Source organism: Carcharodon carcharias, chromosome 14 (assembly GCF_017639515.1).
Source record: "Carcharodon carcharias isolate sCarCar2 chromosome 14, sCarCar2.pri, whole genome shotgun sequence".
Lineage (NCBI taxonomy): Eukaryota > Metazoa > Chordata > Chondrichthyes > Lamniformes > Lamnidae > Carcharodon > Carcharodon carcharias.
In genome coordinates this window covers 33,034,570-33,054,485 of record NC_054480.1, presented here as the reverse complement: position 1 = coordinate 33,054,485, position 19,916 = coordinate 33,034,570, and the positions used below count along the sequence as shown (strand labels likewise).

The 19,916-nt window shown below is 44.5% G+C and overlaps 1 protein-coding gene across 2 annotated transcripts in view; it reads left to right on the top strand.

Annotated features, from left to right (window-relative positions):
- Positions 1-19,916, top strand: part of hck (HCK proto-oncogene, Src family tyrosine kinase) — a 111,793-nt gene that overhangs the window by 51,865 nt on the left and 40,012 nt on the right. For both annotated transcript variants that reach the window (XM_041204074.1, XM_041204075.1), the window contains 5 exons: positions 60-158; positions 1,237-1,340; positions 1,705-1,854; positions 6,349-6,501; positions 15,224-15,406. In XM_041204074.1, coding sequence (XP_041060008.1) covers positions 60-158; positions 1,237-1,340; positions 1,705-1,854; positions 6,349-6,501; positions 15,224-15,406 — 689 coding nt within the window. The remainder of the gene's footprint in view (positions 1-59; positions 159-1,236; positions 1,341-1,704; positions 1,855-6,348; positions 6,502-15,223; positions 15,407-19,916) is intronic.

The window sequence follows — 19,916 nt, the reverse complement described above, 5'->3', positions numbered from 1 at the left end:
TAAATGTATAAATAAGCAAAGGTAATAGAATTATTCTTGTTTTTATTTTGTCATTTCAGACAAGGTGAATGGTGGCTAGGAAAATCATTGCTATCTGGTCAGGAAGGTTATATTCCAAGTAACTATTTTGCCCAAGATAACTCATTGGAAATGGAAGAGTGAGTACCTGCAGAATGTTCGCATTTGCAGTCTAGAGTCAATACAATAGAGCCAACTTTTAATGGTTGTCTGTTGGTACTGATAATGGCTTTTGTTATCATTATGCAAATTTTATTTTGTCTAATGTAGTAAGGTTGAAGGATATAAAACCGTCATTGTTTAAATGTGCTTTATTGTACTTCCATTCTCTGCATCTGATATCACTTGTCAGTGCAGGACTGTCTGATATTGTGGGGGAAAATAGCCCAATAGTGGCATAATGTATCCACAATTAAATTATCAACATCAGTGGATAGTAGTTTCATCAAAGCTGCCAAAATATTGCAATGCTGGTTGTGCTGGATTAAAAATGAGTCTGCCACCCTCTTTTTATAATGACCTTGCAGACCACCTGTACTGCCACCATGAAGATTTAAATATGGTGCTTTACTGACGAATCTTCATGTGTTGCTCAGAGGCAATGTAGTAACAGTTATACTAATGGAGTGCTCTTGCCTTTGCATCAGAAGTCCACTTCATGAATGAGCTCAACCTAGATTGAAACTTCAGAGTAGCACTGATGACTTGCTGTGTTAGGAGTGCCATCCTGCAGATGAGAATTTGAACCAAACACTCACCTATCAGCTCTGCTGGATATAAAAATCCTACACCACTATATCAACGATGAATGGGAAGCTCTCCTAGCATAATAAAAACAAAGTGCTGAAAAAACCCAGCAGGCCTGGCGACATCTCTTCTGAAGAAGAATCATATTGGACTCAAAACGTTAACTCTGTTTCTCTCTCCACGGATGATGCAAGGCCTGCTGAGTTTTTCCAGGAGTTCCTGTTTTTATTTCAGGTCACCAGCATCTGCAGTATTTTGCTTTTATTAAGCTCTCTGAAACCCTGACCATCATTCCTCAATTAACTCCAGTTTTTTTAAAAAAAAATTGTAATCGCCTTTGATATTTGTGATACCGTGTTGTAAACGGGTTGGCTGATGTGACTATGCACATCACATTCAATTAATTACTTTAGGATCTACTGAAGTGCAAGTTTGTTCTTTACTAACACAATTCTGTGTATTCCATTTGAGATGGTTCTTCAAAGGTGTCAGTAGAAAGGATGCAGAGAGATACCTCCTAGCATCAGGAAATAAAGTTGGCTCATATATGATACGAGACAGTGAAACGACCAAAGGTAAGAGCTTTTGAAATGTGGTTAACAATAAGAAGTAAAGTCCCAGGGAGATTTTACTACATTAATGGTGCTATATAAATTGATGATATATCCTGACAGGAAAGGCCTTATTCTTTATTTTCTTTTACTACGCATGAACTTTGAATATCAACAATGTAAACGCGAAGCATTTGACATTATGCACTGCTCACACTTTATCCATCTTTAACCTGATAGGCATATGTTCACAGAACAAAAATATGTTGAGAGATCATTTTTTTAATGTTCAGGGATGAATTAAATATAGAAACTAAACAAATTGTGTTTTGAACTATGACAGTAATGTGTATTTGTGTTGCTGAAATCTTCCTTTTTTGTAATTTAGGCAGTTATTCTCTGTCTGTCCGAGATTATGATCCTGCATTAGGTGACACGGTGAAACATTATAAAATACGCACCTTGGACAATGGTGGCTTTTACATCTCCCCACGGGTAACATTCACCACTTTAAATGAGCTGGTCAGCCATTATAAGAGTGAGTATTGTTATGTTGTGGAGCAGTTTTGCTGCACCCAATTGCCTGGTTTTGTGGGATAATTGTGTACCAGCTATCTATTTGAAATGCTTTCATTGACTGCCTTTTAATAAAGGCAGTAACTAAATGAATGCCTCTGCCCAACTGGTGGACTAAGAAGTTTTGGACTAGGGTGTTAAGCACTGATGCAGTGTTATTGTAAGTGTGATTTCGAGGCATACGAATTACAAATGATTAACCTAAATTGAGGTGAGACTAAACAATGTGTGCGCTGTGCAGGGCCTGACCTACTCTGTGTTCTTTTTAAAAACACCATGGCCAGAATCTTCTGTTTGGCATGTGGGGGCAGGCCCTGCATGCCAACACATAAAATGACACGTGGTGACATCGGGTGTGCGTCCTGATGTCATCGCGCATCATTCTGATCTTCCGTTCAGCGGGCGGGCACTAGAATCGGCTGCGCGCCAGCCGAACTGTCAAAGGCCTGTTAAGGCAATTAATAAACTAATTAGCCCAATTGCAAAAGCTGCCCATCCAACCTTAAGGTTGGCGGGCAGGCAAAGAGACCAGGCGGCCTTTGCATTTTTCATGAAACCTCATCCACAGGCGGGATGAGGTTTCATGAAGGTTTCATTAATGAAATAAAAAATTTTATGAAAATTCATAAACATGTCTCAGCTCGTGACACATGACATGAAGGAGCATGTTTGAATAATTTTTTTTGTTTTCCAAGTTTGAAACTGAAGTTAATCTCCATGAGGCAGCTCCGTGCCTCGGAGATTTCTGCGCTCTTTTGCATGCATGCCCCGACTCTCCCTTCTCCCTTCGCCCACACGGATAGCGCTTCCAGGCGCGCGTCGCGCTTGGCGGGCTTTAATTGGCTTTCCCGTGCAAAACGGCGCGCAGCCAATTGTGGGTGGTGATTGGCTCCAAGCCTGCCCGCTCCCGACCAGCCCGCCCGACGGGGAGAAAATTCTTCCCCATGAAGTTTTCTACACGGTGAGTGTTGTGCTTCTGAATAATTCATTTTACATTTGAGTTCCAAAATAAGGTGAATTACATATTTTTTGCTTTCTCCTAAAAAGATCAAAAAGTAATCTGATTCTTTGCAGTGACCTTGGAGCACGTACTCTGCGCACAATAGAAGTGGTATTTAGTCTCAGGTTATCTCCTGTCAAAACTTATTGCAGTATGACTGCCAAAATGTCTGAGGGGCAATTGGCCAGCTGATGCAGTTGACTACCAGCACCTATGGTGTTATCAAGAATTATTGTTCAGATTTTGCATCATGTACTGCAAATTTCTCTCACTTAATAATGGACCCAGATATGCTTATATTCCCATTTAAATGGCATATCTTGCAGCTTATTGTAAGGCACACCAGAAGAGATCTGCTAGTTACTATTGTTCATTGCATACTACATCAAATATAAAGAAGTGTGGAAAACAAAAACAGAATTACCTGGAAAAACTCAGCAGGTCCGGCAGCACCGGCGGAGAAGAAAAGAGTTGACGTTTCGAGTCCTCATGACCCTTCGACAGAACTTGAGTTCGAGTCCAAGAAAGAGTTGAAATATAAGCTGGTTTAAGGTGTGTGTGTGGGGGGCGGAGAGATAGAGAGACAGAGAGGTGGAGGGGTTTGGTGTGGTTGTAGGGACAAACAAGCAGTGATAGAAGCAGATCATCAAAATATGTCAACGACAATAGTACAATAGAACACATAGGTGTTAAAGTTGGTGATATTATCTAAACGAATGTGCTAATTAAGAATGGATGGTAAGGCACTCAAGGTATAGCTCTAGTGGGGGTTTTTTTTTATAATGGAAATAGGTGGGAAAAGGAAAATCTTTATAATTTTATTGGGAAAAAAAAGGAAGGGGGAAACAGAAAGGGGGTGGGGATGGGGGAGGGAGCTCACGACCTAAAGTTGTTGAATTCAATATTCAGTCCGGAAGGCTGTAAAGTCCCTAGTCGGAAGATGAGGTGTTGTTCCTCCAGTTTGCGTTGGGCTTCACTGGAACAATGCAGCAAGCCAAGGACAGACATGTGGGCAAGAGACCAGGGTGGAGTGTTAAAATGGCAAGCGACAGGGAGGTTTGGGTCATTCTTGCGGACAGACCACAGGTGTTCTGCAAAGCGGTCGCCCAGTTTACGTTTGGTCTCTCCAATGTAGAGGAGACCACATTGGGAGCAACGAATGCAGTAGACTAAGTTGGGGGAAATGCAAGTGAAATGCTGCTTCACTTGAAAGGAGTGTTTGGGTCCTTGGACGGTGAGGAGAGAGGAAGTGAAGGGGCAGGTGTTGCATCTTTTGCGTGGGCATGGGGTGGTGCCATAGGAGGGGGTTGAGGAGTAGGGGGTGATGGAGGAGTGGACCAGGGTGTCCCGGAGGGAGCGATCCTTATGGAATGCCGATAAGGGGGGGTGAAGGGAAGATGTGTTTGGTGGTGGCATCATGCTGGAGTTGGCGGAAATGGCGGAGGATGATCCTTTGAATGCGGAGGCTGGTGGGGTGATAAGTGAGGACAAGGGGGACCCTATCATGTTTCTGGGAGGGAGGAGAAGGGGTGAGGGCGGACGCGCGGGAGATGGGCCGGACACAGTTGAGGGCCCTGTCAACGACCGTGGGTGGAAAACCTCGGTTAAGGAAGAAGGAGGACATGTCAGAGGAACTGTTTTTGAATGTAGCATCATCAGAACAGATGCGACGGAGTCGAAGGAACTGAGAGAATGGGATGGAGTCCTTACAGGAAGCGGATATCCATTACAAACCCACCGACTCCCACAGCTATCTCGATTACAGCTCCTCACACCCCGCTTCCTGTAAGGACTCCATCCCATTCTCTCAGTTCCTTCGACTCCGTCGCATCTGTTCCGATGATGCTACATTCAAAAGCAGTTCCTCTGACATGTCCTCCTTCTTCCTTAACCGAGGTTTTCCACCCACGGTCGTTGACAGGGCCCTCAACCGTGTCTGGCCCATCTCCCGCGCATCCGCCCTCACGCCTTCTCCTCCCTCCCAGAAACATGATAGGGTCCCCCTTGTCCTCACTTATCACCCCACCAGCCTCCGCATTCAAAGGATCATCCTCCGCCATTTCCGCCAACTCCAGCATGATGCCACCACCAAACACATCTTCCCTTCACCCCGCTTATCGGCATTCCGTAGGGATCGCTCCCTCCGGGACACCCTGGTCCACTCCTCCATCACCCCCTACTCCTCAACCCCCTCCTATGGCACCACCCCATGCCCACGCAAAAGATGCAACACCTGCCCCTTCACTTCCTCTCTCCTCACCGTCCAAGGACCCAAACACTCCTTTCAAGTGAAGCAGCATTTCACTTGCATTTCCCCCAACTTAGTCTACTGAATTCGTTGCTCCCAATGTGGTCTCCACTACATTGGAGAGACCAAACGTAAACTGGGCAACCGCTTTGCAGAACATCTGCGGTCTGTCCGCAAGAATGACCCAAACCTCCCTGTCGCTTGCCATTTTAACACTCCACCCTGGTCTCTTGCCCACATGTCTGTCCTTGGCTTGCTGCATTGTTCCAAAGAAGCCCAACGCAAACTGGAGGAACAACACCTCATCTTCCGACTAGGGACTTTACAGCCTTCCGGACTGAATATTGAATTCAACAACTTTAGGTCGTGAGCTCCCTCCCCCATCCCCACCCCCTTTCTGTTTCCCCCTTCCTTTTTTTTCCAATAAATTATAAAGATTTTCCTTTTCCCACCTATTTCCATTATATAAAAAAAAAACCCCGCTAGAGCTATACCTTGAGTGCCTTACCATCCATTCTTAATTAGCACATTCGTTTAGATAATATCACCAACTTTAACTTGAACACCTATGTGTTCTATTGTACTATTGTCGTTGACATCTTTTGATGATCTGCTTCTATCACTGCTTGTTTGTCCCTACAACCACACCACCCCCCCTCCACCTCTCTGTCTCTCTATCTCTCCGCCCCCCACACACACACACCTTAAACCAGCTTATATTTCAACTCTTTCTTGGACTCGAACTCAAGTTCTGTCGAAGGGTCATGAGGACTCGAAACGTCAACTCTTTTCTTCTCCGCCGGTGCTGCCGGACCTGCTGAGTTTTTCCAGGTAATTCTGTTTTTGTTTTGGATTTCCAGCATCCGCAGTTTTTTTGTTTTTATAAAGAAGTGTGGCACTATCCACGCAGCATGATAGACCATTATCATGCTTTGTGGAGGTGTGACCTCGTAAACCTGGGCGCAAAGAAATAATACCTATTCATTGGGAGAATAAAGTAATGCTTTGAATCAAAACTATTTAGTACAAAAGCAGGGATTTTGTGAATGGTTGTCAGTGATGCAATAAAAATCCAAAAGTAATAAAACATGCAAGTTTTACTTGGTGACAATTTTTTAGCTCTTATTGGAATGAAGATCAATTTTTGCTTGCCCACAATCTCTTTAGCTGATGAGCTAATATATTAATTTTTTCAATACTTGTAACAGAACAAGTGGACGGATTGTGTCAGAAACTTACAAAGCCTTGTATTAGTGAAAAGCCTCAAAAACCATGGGAGAAAGATGCCTGGGAAATTCCAAGAGAGTCACTCAGACTAGACAAAAAGCTTGGAGCTGGGCAATTTGGAGAAGTATGGCTGGGTAAGTTTCGTTATTTTATTTTTTAATTATTTTTCTTTTGAACTAGTGACTCGTTATTAAATAAAGCACAAAGCATGAAATTCAGCAAGCTGAAGGCAAAGACTGTTTATTGTTCCAGTAGTGATTCTGGTATCATTGCAAGTATGTTGGACCATAAGATGGCTGCAATTTCATTAGCATGAGTGCTTGATCACTTCAAAAACTCCAGGAGGACTTGCTGAGTCAACACCAGTCCCTACTCACTAGATAGGAGTGGAAATAAAAGTATGGTTATTCTGAAATTCAAATCAATATTTCTTTTTCTTTATTCTTTTCATGGGATATGGGTGTCGCTGGGAAGGCCAGCATTTGTTGTTCATCTCTAATTGCCCTTGAACTGAGTGGCTTCCTTGGCCATTTCAGAAGGTTTGTTAAGAGTTGACCACACTGCTGAAGGTCTTGAGTCACATGTAGGCCAAACAGGTATGGATGGCAGATTTCTTTCCCTAAAGGGCATTTTTACATCGTGATAGTTTCATGGTCACCATTACTGAGACTAGCTTTCAATTCCAGCTATTGATTAAATGAATTCAAATTCTACAAGGTGCCGTTATGAGATTTGAACCCATGTCCCCAGAGCGTTATCTGGGTCTCTGGATTACTAGTCCAGCAACATTTACCACGACACCACCATCTCCCCTTAATCTGAAGTTTGGAGTTAGATTTGACTAATAATTCAATACTTCAAGGATAATAAAGTTCTACTACTAGCAAGAAGCTACTCTAGTGGCGGCTATAGCTAGAGAACTAGGACCATAATTTCAACAAACTTGTTCTATCTACAGAACTGGTATTAACAACTGGCTCAATGATGGCATTCTCCTCGGATCAGGAAAGCTTTAGGTTCATGTCTCTTTGTTGGCACAACTTAACATTACACTGAGATGACTGCCTAACGGAGTGCTACATTTTTGGTGGTGCCATCCTTTAGATGAGATAACATATTAAACCGAGTTCTCAAATTCAGTGACACAATTTTAAGATTGGGGAATGTCCTGACCACCATTCCTACTTTTACATTACCAAAAAAAATGATTATTCATCTCATTTGCTACTTGTAGAACTTTACTTTCACTGCACAATGTTCAGCACCATTCACGATGACTCAGGTACTGAAGCGGTCCATGTCCAAATGCAACAAGGGCTGAACAATATCCAGACATGGGCTGACAAGTGGCAAGTAACGTTTGCATCACACAAGTGCCAGACAATGACCATCTCCAGCAAGAGAGAATCTAACCATTGCCCATTTACTTTCAATGGCACTACTGTCGCCAAATCCTCCACTGTCAACATCCTGGGGATTGCCGTTGACCAGAAACTGAACTGGACCAGCTATATAAATACTTTAGCTACAAGAGCAGGTCAGGGTCTAGGAATCCTGCAGCTAGAAACTCACCACCTGACTCCCCAAAGCCTGTCCGCCATCCACAAAGCACAAGTCAGGAGTATACTCTCCATCTGCACTGGATGAGTGTAACTCCAACAACACTGGAAGCTTGACACCAACCAGGTCAAAGCCGGCTTGATTGGCAGCACATCCAGAAACATTCACTCTCTCCACCACCGACAAACAGTGGCAGCAGTGTGTACCATCTACCAGATGCACTGCAGAAACTCACCAATGTTCCTTAGACAGCACCTTCCAAACCCAAGGCCACTACCATCTAGAAGGACAAGGGCAGCACATAAATGAGAACACCACCACCTGGAAGTACCCCCGCACCACCAGCACCACCACCACCAAGCCACATACCATCCTGACTTGGAACTATATCGCCATCCCTTCATTGTCACCAGGTCAAAATCCTGGAACTCCCTTCCTAACAGCACTGTGGGTGTACCTACACCACATGGACTGCAGCAGTTGAAGAAGGCAGCTCAGCTCCACCTTAAGGGAAATTAGGGATGGGCAATAAATGCTGGCCTAGCCAGCGATGCCCACATCCCGTGAATGAATACATAAAATAACCTGCTGTCATATACAAGTGATTACACTTCTAAAAGTATTTGAAGTTAAGTTTTTTGGGGTATCTGAGGAAATAATAAAGAAATAAATTTACATGTATAATGTTTCAGTCCAGACAAAACATATCAAAACTATACAATACATATTAGTAAGTTGCCCATCTTCAGTTCATTAATATAAATTATGTTAACATATGCATGTCTTGAGATGGTAGTGGATTTGGAAGACTTTGGTAATCTATTCCACAGAACCATCTAGTGGTCAGAGTCTTCAACTATATTGTGACAGTTGACAGAAAAATTGAGTGGGAAATATTGGCAGATCAACTTATAATGCTAAATTTGATGAACACAATGCTAGTTATAAAATTGGAAACTTTACCTGAAGGAAGCCGCGCGTGATTAACGTCAGGAGTCTGTGTCTTTCCAGGACTGTGGAAAGTAAGGTTTGTGTACAGAAAGGACATGTCCTATGCAAAAATGTGGTTAATATAATGAACGTGGCTTTAATTCTCAAGCAAAGTCCAAGTAGGCTCTATTTAAAACAGCATGATTCAAAAAGTTACTTTCCCCTTCATGAACCAGTTAATCCATGTTGCATTTAAATGGAAATGTTTCAACAAGTAACATCTTGAATCATTCAAATGGGAGTAGTTAGTTGTGATGGAGAAGACTAGATTCCTATGGAATGATGGGCCATACACCCTCCCTCATTTGTACTTTTTTGTGGGAAGACACGATTCACAGTTAAATTTCACTTTTTAATGTATACAAGAAGATTGCAATGTTACAAATGTTAATACAGAGGCTTTGGATTTTTCTCTAAAGAATTCCAGAGAGTGATTATAGTGGGAAATGTAGTGGTAAGCAGAAAGGATAAGAAATCAATTTTTAACAGAACAAAAGTCCTTTTGACATGATAACAGTTAGCTGTTGAAATGCAGTTTTTTATTGTGATTATAAGGCAGAACAGTACAAAATGTTTTGATAGGAAGACTACACTGGTCTAAATATGAAGTTTCCAAGTGCCTGGAGCATTGGCTACCCAGCTTAATGAGCTTCAGTAACTCCGTTTCCATTTGTTCTTTCAATTTTGCTTTTTCTCTATTAGCATTTCATGTGTTTGTGGGTTTGGAAAGGCCCATGCTCAATGCTGCTCCCTCTTTAATCAATGAATCCTAAATGTAAGCTCAAAGATCAGTTGGAAGAGCACATCACATTTGAATCTCTTCTAACACACACCACTACTTGCCATTATAGCTAATGAGATTAAGGATATAACTTGCCCAGGTATTGCATGAATTTAATTAGATCTCCGATCCAATGTCAGAGGAGACTTGACACTTCTTGGATTGAATGTCACCTTTGGTTTTCGAAGTTTAAAGTTGTGCCTTAGGCCAAAGGTCATTCCTTAGCTTCTGTTGGTACCAATAAGCATCAATATAAACGAGCGTCATACACTAGGAACAGCCATGCTCCATTGTCTGGAAATTACTTCCAATGCTACTGTTGTCATGCATCCAGCCTGAATGAATTAACGACTGATCCTTCTATTTTTTATATATTTTTATATATATCATCTTTCACAGGATGTAAGCAATGCTGGCTAGGTCAGCATTTACTGCCCATCCCTAATTGGCCTTGAGGGTGGTGGCGAGTCACCTTCTTGAACCACTGTAATCCATGCGGTGTGGATATATCAATAGTGCTATTATGGAGGAAGTTCCAGGATGTTGACCCAGAGAGAGTGACAGAACAGTGATTGTTGTTCGAAGTCTGGATGGTGTGTGTCTTGGAGGGGAACTTGCAGGTGATTGTGTTCCCATGCACTTAGAAAACTCTTAAAGTTTTACCAACATTGGTAGATGAGGTGCCAATCAAGCAGGCTGCTTTGTCCTGGATCGTATCCAGCTTCTTGAGTGTTGTTGAAGCCACACTGATTCAGGCAAGTGGAGAGTATTCCATCCCATTAGTGTCCTGTGCATTGTGGGTGGTGGATGGACTTTGAGTTAGGAGATGAGTTACTCATTGCAGAATTCCCAGCCTTTGACCTACTTCTGTAGCCACAGTATTTATGTGGCTAATACAGTTCATCTTCTGATCAGTGATAACCCCCAGGATGATAGTGGGGGATTGAGTGATGGTAATGCCCATGAATGTCAAGAGGAGATGGTTAGATTCTCTCTTTTGTTGGAGGCAGTCATTGCTTGGCACATGTGTGGCTTGCCATTTATCAGCCCAAGCCTAAAAGTTGCCCAGGTCTTGCTCCATATGGACACGGACTGCTACAGTACTGAACATTGTGCAATCATCAGCAAACATCCCCACTTCTGATCTTATGATCGCAGGAAGGCCATTGACAAAGCAACTGAAGATGGTTGGGCCCAGGACGCTACCCTGAGGAACATGTGCAGCGATGTCCCAGGACTATGATGATTGACCTCCAACAACCACAGACAACTCCCTTTTATTCTAGGTGTGACCCTAACCAGTGGAGAGTTTTCCCCAATTCCCACCAACTTCAGTTTTGCTAGGGCTCTTTGATGCCATAATTAGTCAAATGTGGCATTGATGTTAAGGGCAACCACTCCCCTCACCTCTGGACTTCAGTTCTTTTTTCCATGTTTGAACCAAGGCTGTAATGAGGTCAGTGGTCCCGGCAGAACCCAGACTGAGCATCAATGAGCAGGTTATTGTTGCATAATTGTCGCTTGATAGTACTGCCAAGCACACCTTCCATCGGTTTGCTGATGATCAAGAGTCAACTGATGGGGTGGTAATGGGCCAGGTTGGATTTGTCCTGCCCTTCTTGGACAATTTTTCACATTGTTGCATAGATTCCAGAATGGTAGCTGCACTGAAACAGCTTTGCTAGAGGTGCGGCTGGTTTGGGAGCACAAGTCTTCAGTGCTACTGCTGGAATGTTGTCAGGGCCCATAGCCTTGCCAGTATGCAGTGACTTCAGCCACGTTTTTGATATCAAGTGAACTTAATTGGCTGAACACTGACATCTGTGATTCTGAGGATCTCAGGAGGAGGCCAAGATGGACCATCCAGTCTGTAGTTCTGGCTGAAGATGGTTGGAAATGCTCTAGCCCAATGCCCTAACATTGTCTTTTCCACTGATGTGCTGGTCCTTTCCCCCCACCACCCCCCCCCCCGCCCCCAATCATTTGAGAATGGGGATATTTGTGGAGTCTCCTCCACCAGATAAATGTTTAATTGTCTACCGCCATTCAAGTCTGGATGTGGCAGGACTGTTGAGCTTAGGTCTGATCCGTTGATGTGGACCAGCTCAGTCTGTAGTGATGCTACCGAGCCAATCTTCATGGTGGATGTTGAAGTCCCCCATCCAGAGTTAATTCTGTGCCCGTGTCATCCTCTGTGCTGCTTTGAATTGGTGTTCAACTTGAAGTACTGATCCATCCACTGAGGTGGGGGGGGCAGAGTGACAGATGGTAATCAGGAGGAGGTTTCCTTGCCCATGTTTGATTTGATGCCATGAGACTTCATGGGATCCAGAATCAATGTTGAGGACTCCCAGGGCAACTCTTTCTCGACTGTGTACCACTGTGCCGCCACCTCTGCCGGGTCTGCCCTGGTGGGACAGACATACCCAGGGATGGTGATGGTGGTGTCTGAGACATTGTACGGTATGATAGTGAGTTTTTATTCTTTCATCAGATGTGGGCATCGCTGGCACGGTTGGCGTGTATTGCCCATTCCTAATTGCCCTTTAACTGAGTGCTTTGCAAGGCCATTTCAGTTGGCCATTAAGAATCACCCACACATTGCTGTGACTCTGGAGTCAAATGCTGGCTAGACTGGTTAAGGATGAGATTTCATTCCCTGGACCACATGGGTTTTTATAGTTTTATGGTTACCATTACTGAGACTAGATTTATTGATTAAAGTTAAATTCCACCAGCTGCCATGGTGGGATTTGAACCCATTTCCCTAGAGCATTATGCTTGGCCTCTGGATTACTAGCCCAGTGACATTACCACTGTGCCACGTCTCCTCCATTGTATGTCAATATCAGGCTGTTGCTTGACTAGTCTGTGAACAGCTTTCCAAATTATAGCACCAGCCCCCAGATGTTAGTAAGGAGGACTTTGCAGGGTTGACAGGGCTGGGTTTGCCGTTGTCATTTCCGGTACCTATATATTTGCAATGCAAGTCTTCGAGGCAAAGTTCTGCAAAATTATAGGTACACTGTTCCTTGCATTGGACTGTCACTATATTAGAGCAACCTTTCAGTTTGAAGAAAAGTTGCACTACTTGTAATTTCAGAAAATGCTTTGGGACTAAAAATGTCACCAACCCAATGAAATTGTTTGAAAATTTCTGCTGGTCCTGGCTGATCTAATCAGCAATTTCTATTTCTATTTTCTATTTCCAGCATCTGCAGTCACTTTATTTTTGTATTTAGGGCCTGTGATATCACCTCCTTATTTAATATAAGAGAATCAGTGTAAAGAACTGCTTCCATAATGTGATGGAGAATATCAAAATGACTTTCACACATGTAAATGACCTTCCTTTGATTTAAGGAAGTACAAATAAAAAAAACATATTAAATATATATAAGCTGTTTTATGACTATGATACCCTTTGGAGGTAGTGAAGAATAATTGGATCAATCTTGAGTGGAATTTATGTCCCCCTGACTTTGCTGTTTGAGTTATCAAGATCTCTAGTGCTTGTGCATGGAAAATCCTGCATTCACCACCTTCATTTTGAAACCATCCCAGTCACAATGTGAAAGAGAGGCTGACGGTCTTGTTTTTAATATGAGGCACTGAAGTATTTGTTTATCTTTTGTCAGTCAAAAAATGTGGGGATAATCAGAACTGAAGTTTGCGATAAGCAGTGAGGTCAGTCAATGGTTATGATCAGGCTGACTGCTGGAGTTAGTTGTGAATCTAATGGCCTAGTGAGGTGTGACTGAAACTGAAGGAGTGAGTGTTGTTAAACTGTAATTAAAAAAAAAAGCCTTGCTGTGCCTATAAACCTTACAGGAATACAGAAAGAAATGCCACCCAAGCAGTGGTTCCATTGCATCTCCTCTTCTCTCCAAGGTATGATAGGCTCATTAGCCAATTATCATCTCATTTTATCATTGTAAGTTAGAAGGATTCGTGGCTCAGTAGATAGTGTCCCTGCCTGTAAGCCAGGAGCCCTAGGTTCAGGTCCCACTCTAGGACTTGTTGGTCACCAGAAGAGGTGTTCATACTGCAGATCAATAGGTTGATAATCAGCCTGCTAATCCCTTCAACATTTCCCCAGTAAAAAGGTGTGAGAGACGATATGCAACAAACATTGTGGATCAACTGTAGGTAAGTACTTAATTAGAAGGTTGAGGTGTCCCTACAGGAAAACTGGAATGATGCTAGTGGTAACTTGACTGTTCTCAAAAGTCCTAGCAAACAGCCAAGAAATAGGGATGATGTCACTGCCTTTGCCAAGTGTGTGGGATTAATAAGGTATGAAGACAAGGTGAAGTAACAGAACGCAAACTGATGCAAATGTATATGCTATTGTTACGGATATGAGGGGGGTTAAGTTAAACAGCATTGATTTCTCTCCTCACCGCCCATCTGTAAACGAGTGTTTTTGATTTGCTTCCCTTTATAAGTAGTAATGTATTTCTCAAACCCTCTGTTTTGGTGTGATCCAATTTCTATTATTATTAACCCCACAGCACACTCATGATAGGATGAACTCGGAGGATTAGTTTAGTTGCACGCATTTAAATGTGGGGAGGGTAACATGACCTCCTTTTCACTCATTTAGTAAAAGAGGGATAAAGAATAAGATTTACAGGACAAAGACCACAGAAAATAATTATTGTTTCACATAAGCCCAGAGTCCAGAATCAAAGTCCAATATTGTATTTCTTCAGAGGTTAACAGGCTGAACTGATGCTGGATAATTCACTTTTCCAGTAGAGTCGACTTCCATGATGGGATAGGCATATAGAGATGAATCAGTCTTGTAGGAGATGATACAGAAGTTCCAGTCAAAACAGTGTAGATAGGTCCAGGCATTCAAACCTGGATAGAGTCCTTTTCTGTGCTGCTGCTTAGTGGATGGAAAGATGGCAGACTGAGCTTTGCAGTACAGCAAAACAATATAACTGGTTCTCCCAGCTAGAGGTTCATGTCACATGACTCCCATCACTCCATACCACCTTTGACGAAGGACGTGTATTCCTTGTCTGGGTCCCTCAGATTTTTAAATATCCCAGCCATTAAGAATTGAAATGTAGGTTGCAGAGCACTTTGTCCTAGTAGACTAGTGAACTCTGGTTAGCCAGCCTGGGTTCTGAAATGAAATTTTATATAGTTCCCTTTGAACTTGGTCTCTGCAGTCCACAGGGGGGTCGTTAGAGTCTCTTCAGAGCTAACCAGGTGCAAATTTCTTAAATACTGCCAAATAGCCCCTTTTGTTCAGGGTTACAGACAGACATTGCTTCAGCCATTTAAAAGTAATTACCCAGTTTTAAAATTTTAGAAATTAACCATGAGGGTGTGTGTGTATGTACCTGTATATTTTTTAAATATATTTTGTCGTCAAGTTTAAACTTAAATCAGACAGTAAGCACCATTTTTGTTAACACAATGCATTGATTAATCATTAAGTAATCCTAACACACTTTAAAAGATGAAATTGAGAGGTCAATGATAGAACAAAAATCTAACTTCTTTTTCAGCTATGTACAACAACCATACCAAAGTAGCAGTGAAAACAATGAAGCCAGGCAGCATGTCTGTGGAAGCCTTCCTCATGGAAGCTAATCTAATGAAGGCTCTTCAGCATGATAAGCTGGTGCGGCTCAATGCTGTGGTAACAAAGGAGGAACCCATATACATCATTACAGAGTACATGGCCAAAGGTAAAGTGAGTGCTGAAATTAATGCAGCTCTTTTTTCTCTTTCTTTCTTTCCTTCTCTCTCTATCTCTCTTGTGTGTTCTCTCTCTCTTGTGTGTTCTCTCTCTCTCGTGTGTTCTCTCTCTCTCGTGTGTTCTCTCTCTCTCGTGTGTTCTCTCTCTCTCGTGTGTTCTCTCTCTCTCGTGTGTTCTCTCTCTCTCGTGTGTTCTCTCTCTCTCGTGTGTTCTCTCTCTCTCGTGTGTTCTCTCTCTCTCGTGTGTTCTCTCTCTCTCGTGTGTTCTCTCTCTCTCGTGTGTTCTCTCTCTCTCGTGTGTTCTCTCTCTCTCGTGTGTTCTCTCTCTCTCGTGTGTTCTCTCTCTCTCGTGTGTTCTCTCTCTCTCGTGTGTTCTCTCTCTCTCGTGTGTTCTCTCTCTCTCGGGTGTTCTCTCTCTCTCGGGTGTTCTCTCTCTCTCTGGTGTTCTCTCTCTCTCTGGTGTTCTCTCTCTCTCTGGTGTTCTCTCTCTCTCTGGTGTTCTCTCTCTCTCTGGTGTTCTCTCTCTGGTGTTCTCTCTCTGGTGTTCTCTCTCTGGTGTTCTCTCTCTCTCTCTCTCTCTCTCTCTCTCTCTCTCTCTCTCTCTCTCTCTCTCACTCTCGTGTTCTCTCTCTCTCTCTCTCTCACTCTTGTGTTCTCTCTCTCTCTCTCACTCTCGTGTTCGTTCTCTCTCTCTCTCTCTCACTCTCGTGTTCGTTCTCTCTCTCTCTCTCTCACTCTCGTGTTCGTTCTCTCTCTCTCTCTCACTCTCGTGTTCGTTCTCTCTCTCTCTCTCACTCTCGTGTTCGTTCTCTCTCTCTCTCTCTCACTCTCGTGTTCGTTCTCTCTCTCTCTCTCTCACTCTCGTGTTCGTTCTCTCTCTCTCTCTCGTGTTCGTTCTCTCTCTCTCTCTCGTGTTCGTTCTCTCTCTCTCTCTCGTGTTCGTTCTCTCTCTCTCTCTCGTGTTCGTTCTCTCTCTCTCTCTCTCGTGTTCGTTCTCTCTCTCTCTCTCTCGTGTTCGTTCTCTCTCTCTCTCTCTCGTGTTCGTTCTCTCTCTCTCTCTCTCTCTCCCTCTCGTGTTCGTTCTCTCTCTCTCTCTCTCTCTCCCTCTCGTGTTCGTTCTCTCTCTCTCTCTCTCTCTCCCTCTCGTGTTCGTTCTCTCTCCCTCTCGTGTTCGTTCTCTCTCCCTCTCGTGTTCGTTCTCTCTCCCTCTCGTGTTCGTTCTCTCTCCCTCTCGTGTTCGTTCTCTCTCCCTCTCGTGTTCGTTCTCTCTCCCTCTCGTGTTCGTTCTCTCTCCCTCTCGTGTTCGTTCTCTCTCCCTCTCGTGTTCGTTCTCTCTCCCTCTCGTGTTCGTTCTCTCTCCCTCTCGTGTTCGTTCTCTCTCCCTCTCGTGTTCGTTCTCTCTCCCTCTCGTGTTCGTTCTCTCTCCCTCTCGTGTTCGTTCTCTCTCCCTCTCGTGTTCGTTCTCTCTCCCTCTCGTGTTCGTTCTCTCTCCCTCTCGTGTTCGTTCTCTCTCCCTCTCGTGTTCGTTCTCTCTCCCTCTCGTGTTCGTTCTCTCTCCCTCTCGTGTTCGTTCTCTCTCCCTCTCGTGTTCGTTCTCTCTCCCTCTCGTGTTCGTTCTCTCTCCCTCTCGTGTTCGTTCTCTCTCCCTCTCGTGTTCGTTCTCTCTCCCTCTCGTGTTCGTTCTCTCTCCCTCTCGTGTTCGTTCTCTCTCCCTCTCGTGTTCGTTCTCTCTCCCTCTCGTGTTCGTTCTCTCTCCCTCTCGTGTTCGTTCTCTCTCCCTCTCGTGTTCGTTCTCTCTCCCTCTCGTGTTCGTTCTCTCTCCCTCTCGTGTTCGTTCTCTCTCCCTCTCGTGTTCGTTCTCTCTCCCTCTCGTGTTCGTTCTCTCTCCCTCTCGTGTTCGTTCTCTCTCCCTCTCGTGTTCGTTCTCTCTCCCTCTCGTGTTCGTTCTCTCTCCCTCTCGTGTTCGTTCTCTCTCCCTCTCGTGTTCGTTCTCTCTCCCTCTCGTGTTCGTTCTCTCTCCCTCTCGTGTTCGTTCTCTCTCCCTCTCGTGTTCGTTCTCTCTCCCTCTCGTGTTCGTTCTCTCTCCCTCTCGTGTTCGTTCTCTCTCCCTCTCGTGTTCGTTCTCTCTCGTGTTCGTTCTCTCTCTCTCTCTCTCCCTCTCTCTCTCTCTCTCGTGTTCGTTCTCTCTCTCTCTCTCTCCCTCTCTCTCTCTCTCTCGTGTTCGTTCTCTCTCTCTCTCTCTCTCTCTCTCTCTCTCTCTCGTGTTCGTTCTCTCTCTCTCTCTCTCTCTCTCTCTCTCGTGTTCGTTCTCTCTCTCTCTCTCTCTCTCTCTCTCTCGTGTTCGTTCTCTCTCTCTCTCTCTCTCTCTCTCGTGTTCGTTCTCTCTCTCTCTCTCTCTCTCTCTCTCTCGTGTTCGTTCTCTCTCTCTCTCTCTCTCTCTCTCTCTCGTGTTCGTTCTCTCTCTCTCTCTCTCTCTCGTGTTCGTTCTCTCTCTCTCTCTCTCTCTCTCTCGTGTTCGTTCTCTCTCTCTCTCTCTCTCTCTCTCTCGTGTTCGTTCTCTCTCTCTCTCTCTCTCTCTCTCTCGTGTTCGTTCTCTCTCTCTCTCTCTCTCTCTCTCGTGTTCGTTCTCTCTCTCTCTCTCTCTCTCTCTCGTGTTCGTTCTCTCTCTCTCTCTCTCTCTCGTGTTCGTTCTCTCTCTCTCTCTCTCTCTCTCGTGTTCGTTCTCTCTCTCTCTCTCTCTCTCGTGTTCGTTCTCTCTCTCTCTCTCTCTCTCGTGTTCGTTCTCTCTCTCTCTCTCTCTCGTGTTCGTTCTCTCTCTCTCTCTCTCTCGTGTTCGTTCTCTCTCTCTCTCTCTCTCTCGTGTTCGTTCTCTCTCTCTCTCTCTCTCGTGTTCGTTCTCTCTCTCTCGTTCTCTCTCTCTCTCTCTCTCTCTCTCTCGTGTTCGTTATCTCTCTCTCTCTCTCTCTCGTGTTCGTTCTCTCTCTCTCTCTCTCTCGTGTTCGTTCTCTCTCTCTCTCTCTCTCGTGTTCGTTCTCTCTCTCTCTCTCTCGTGTTCGTTCTCTCTCTCTCTCTCTCGTGTTCGTTCTCTCTCTCTCTCTCTCTCTCTCTCTCTCTCGTGTTCGTTCTCTCTCTCTCGTTCTCTCTCTCTCTCTCTCTCTCTCTCTCGTGTTCGTTCTCTCTCTCTCTCTCTCTCTCGTGTTCGTTCTCTCTCTCTCTCTCTCTCTCGTGTTCGTTCTCTCTCTCTCTCTCTCTCTCGTGTTCGTTCTCTCTCTCTCTCTCTCTCGTGTTCGTTCTCTCTCTCTCTCTCTCGTGTTCGTTCTCTCTCTCTCTCTCTCGTGTTCGTTCTCTCTCTCTCTCTCTCGTGTTCGTTCTCTCTCTCTCTCTCTCGTGTTCGTTCTCTCTCTCTCTCTCTCTCTCGTGTTCGTTCTCTCTCTCTCTCTCTCTCTCTCTCTCTCTCTCTCTCGTGTTCGTTCTCTCTCTCTCTCTCTCTCGTGTTCGTTCTCTCTCTCTCTCTCTCGTGTTCGTTCTCTCTCTCTCTCTCTCTCGTGTTCGTTCTCTCTCTCTCTCTCTCTCGTGTTCGTTCTCTCTCTCTCTCTCTCTCTCTCTCTCGTGTTCGTTCTCTCTCTCTCGTTCTCTCTCTCTCTCTCTCTCTCGTGTTCGTTCTCTCTCGTGTTCGTTCTCTCTCTCTCTCTCTCTCTCTCTCTCTCTCGTGTTCGTTCTCTCTCTCTCTCTCTCTCTCTCGTGTTCGTTCTCTCTCTCTCTCTCTCTCTCTCTCGTGTTCGTTCTCTCTCTCTCTCGTGTTCGTTCTCTCTCTCTCTCTCTCGTGTTCGTTCTCTCTCTCTCTCTCTCTTTCGTGTTCGTTCTCTCTCTCTCTCTCTCTCTTTCGTGTTCGTTCTCTCTCTCTCGTGTTCGTTCTCTCTCTCTCGTGTTCGTTCTCTCTCTCTCGTGTTCGTTCTCTCTCTCTCGTGTTCTCTCTCTCTCTCTCGTGTTCGTTCTCTCTCTCTCGTGTTCGTTCTCTCTCTCTCGTGTTCGTTCTCTCTCTCGTGTTCGTTCTCTCTCTCGTGTTCGTTCTCTCTCTCTCGTGTTCGTTCTCTCTCTCTCGTGTTCGTTCTCTCTCTCTCTCTCTCTCTCTCGTGTTCGTTCTCTCTCTCTCTCTCTCTCTCTCTCTCTCTCGTGTTCGTTCTCTCTCTCTCTCTCTCTCTCTCTCTCTCGTGTTCGTTCTCTCTCTCTCTCTCTCTCTCGTGTTCGTTCTCTCTCTCTCTCTCTCTCTCGTGTTCGTTCTCTCTCTCTCTCTCTCTCTCTCTCTCTCTCTCGTGTTCGTTCTCTCTCTCTCTCTCTCTCTCTCTCGTGTTCGTTCTCTCTCTCTCTCTCTCTCGTGTTCGTTCTCTCTCGCGCTCTCTCTCTCTCTCGTGTTCGTTCTCTCTCGCGCTCTCTCTCTCTCTCTCGTGTTCGTTCTCTCTCGCGCTCTCTCTCTCTCTCTCGTGTTCGTTCTCTCTCGCG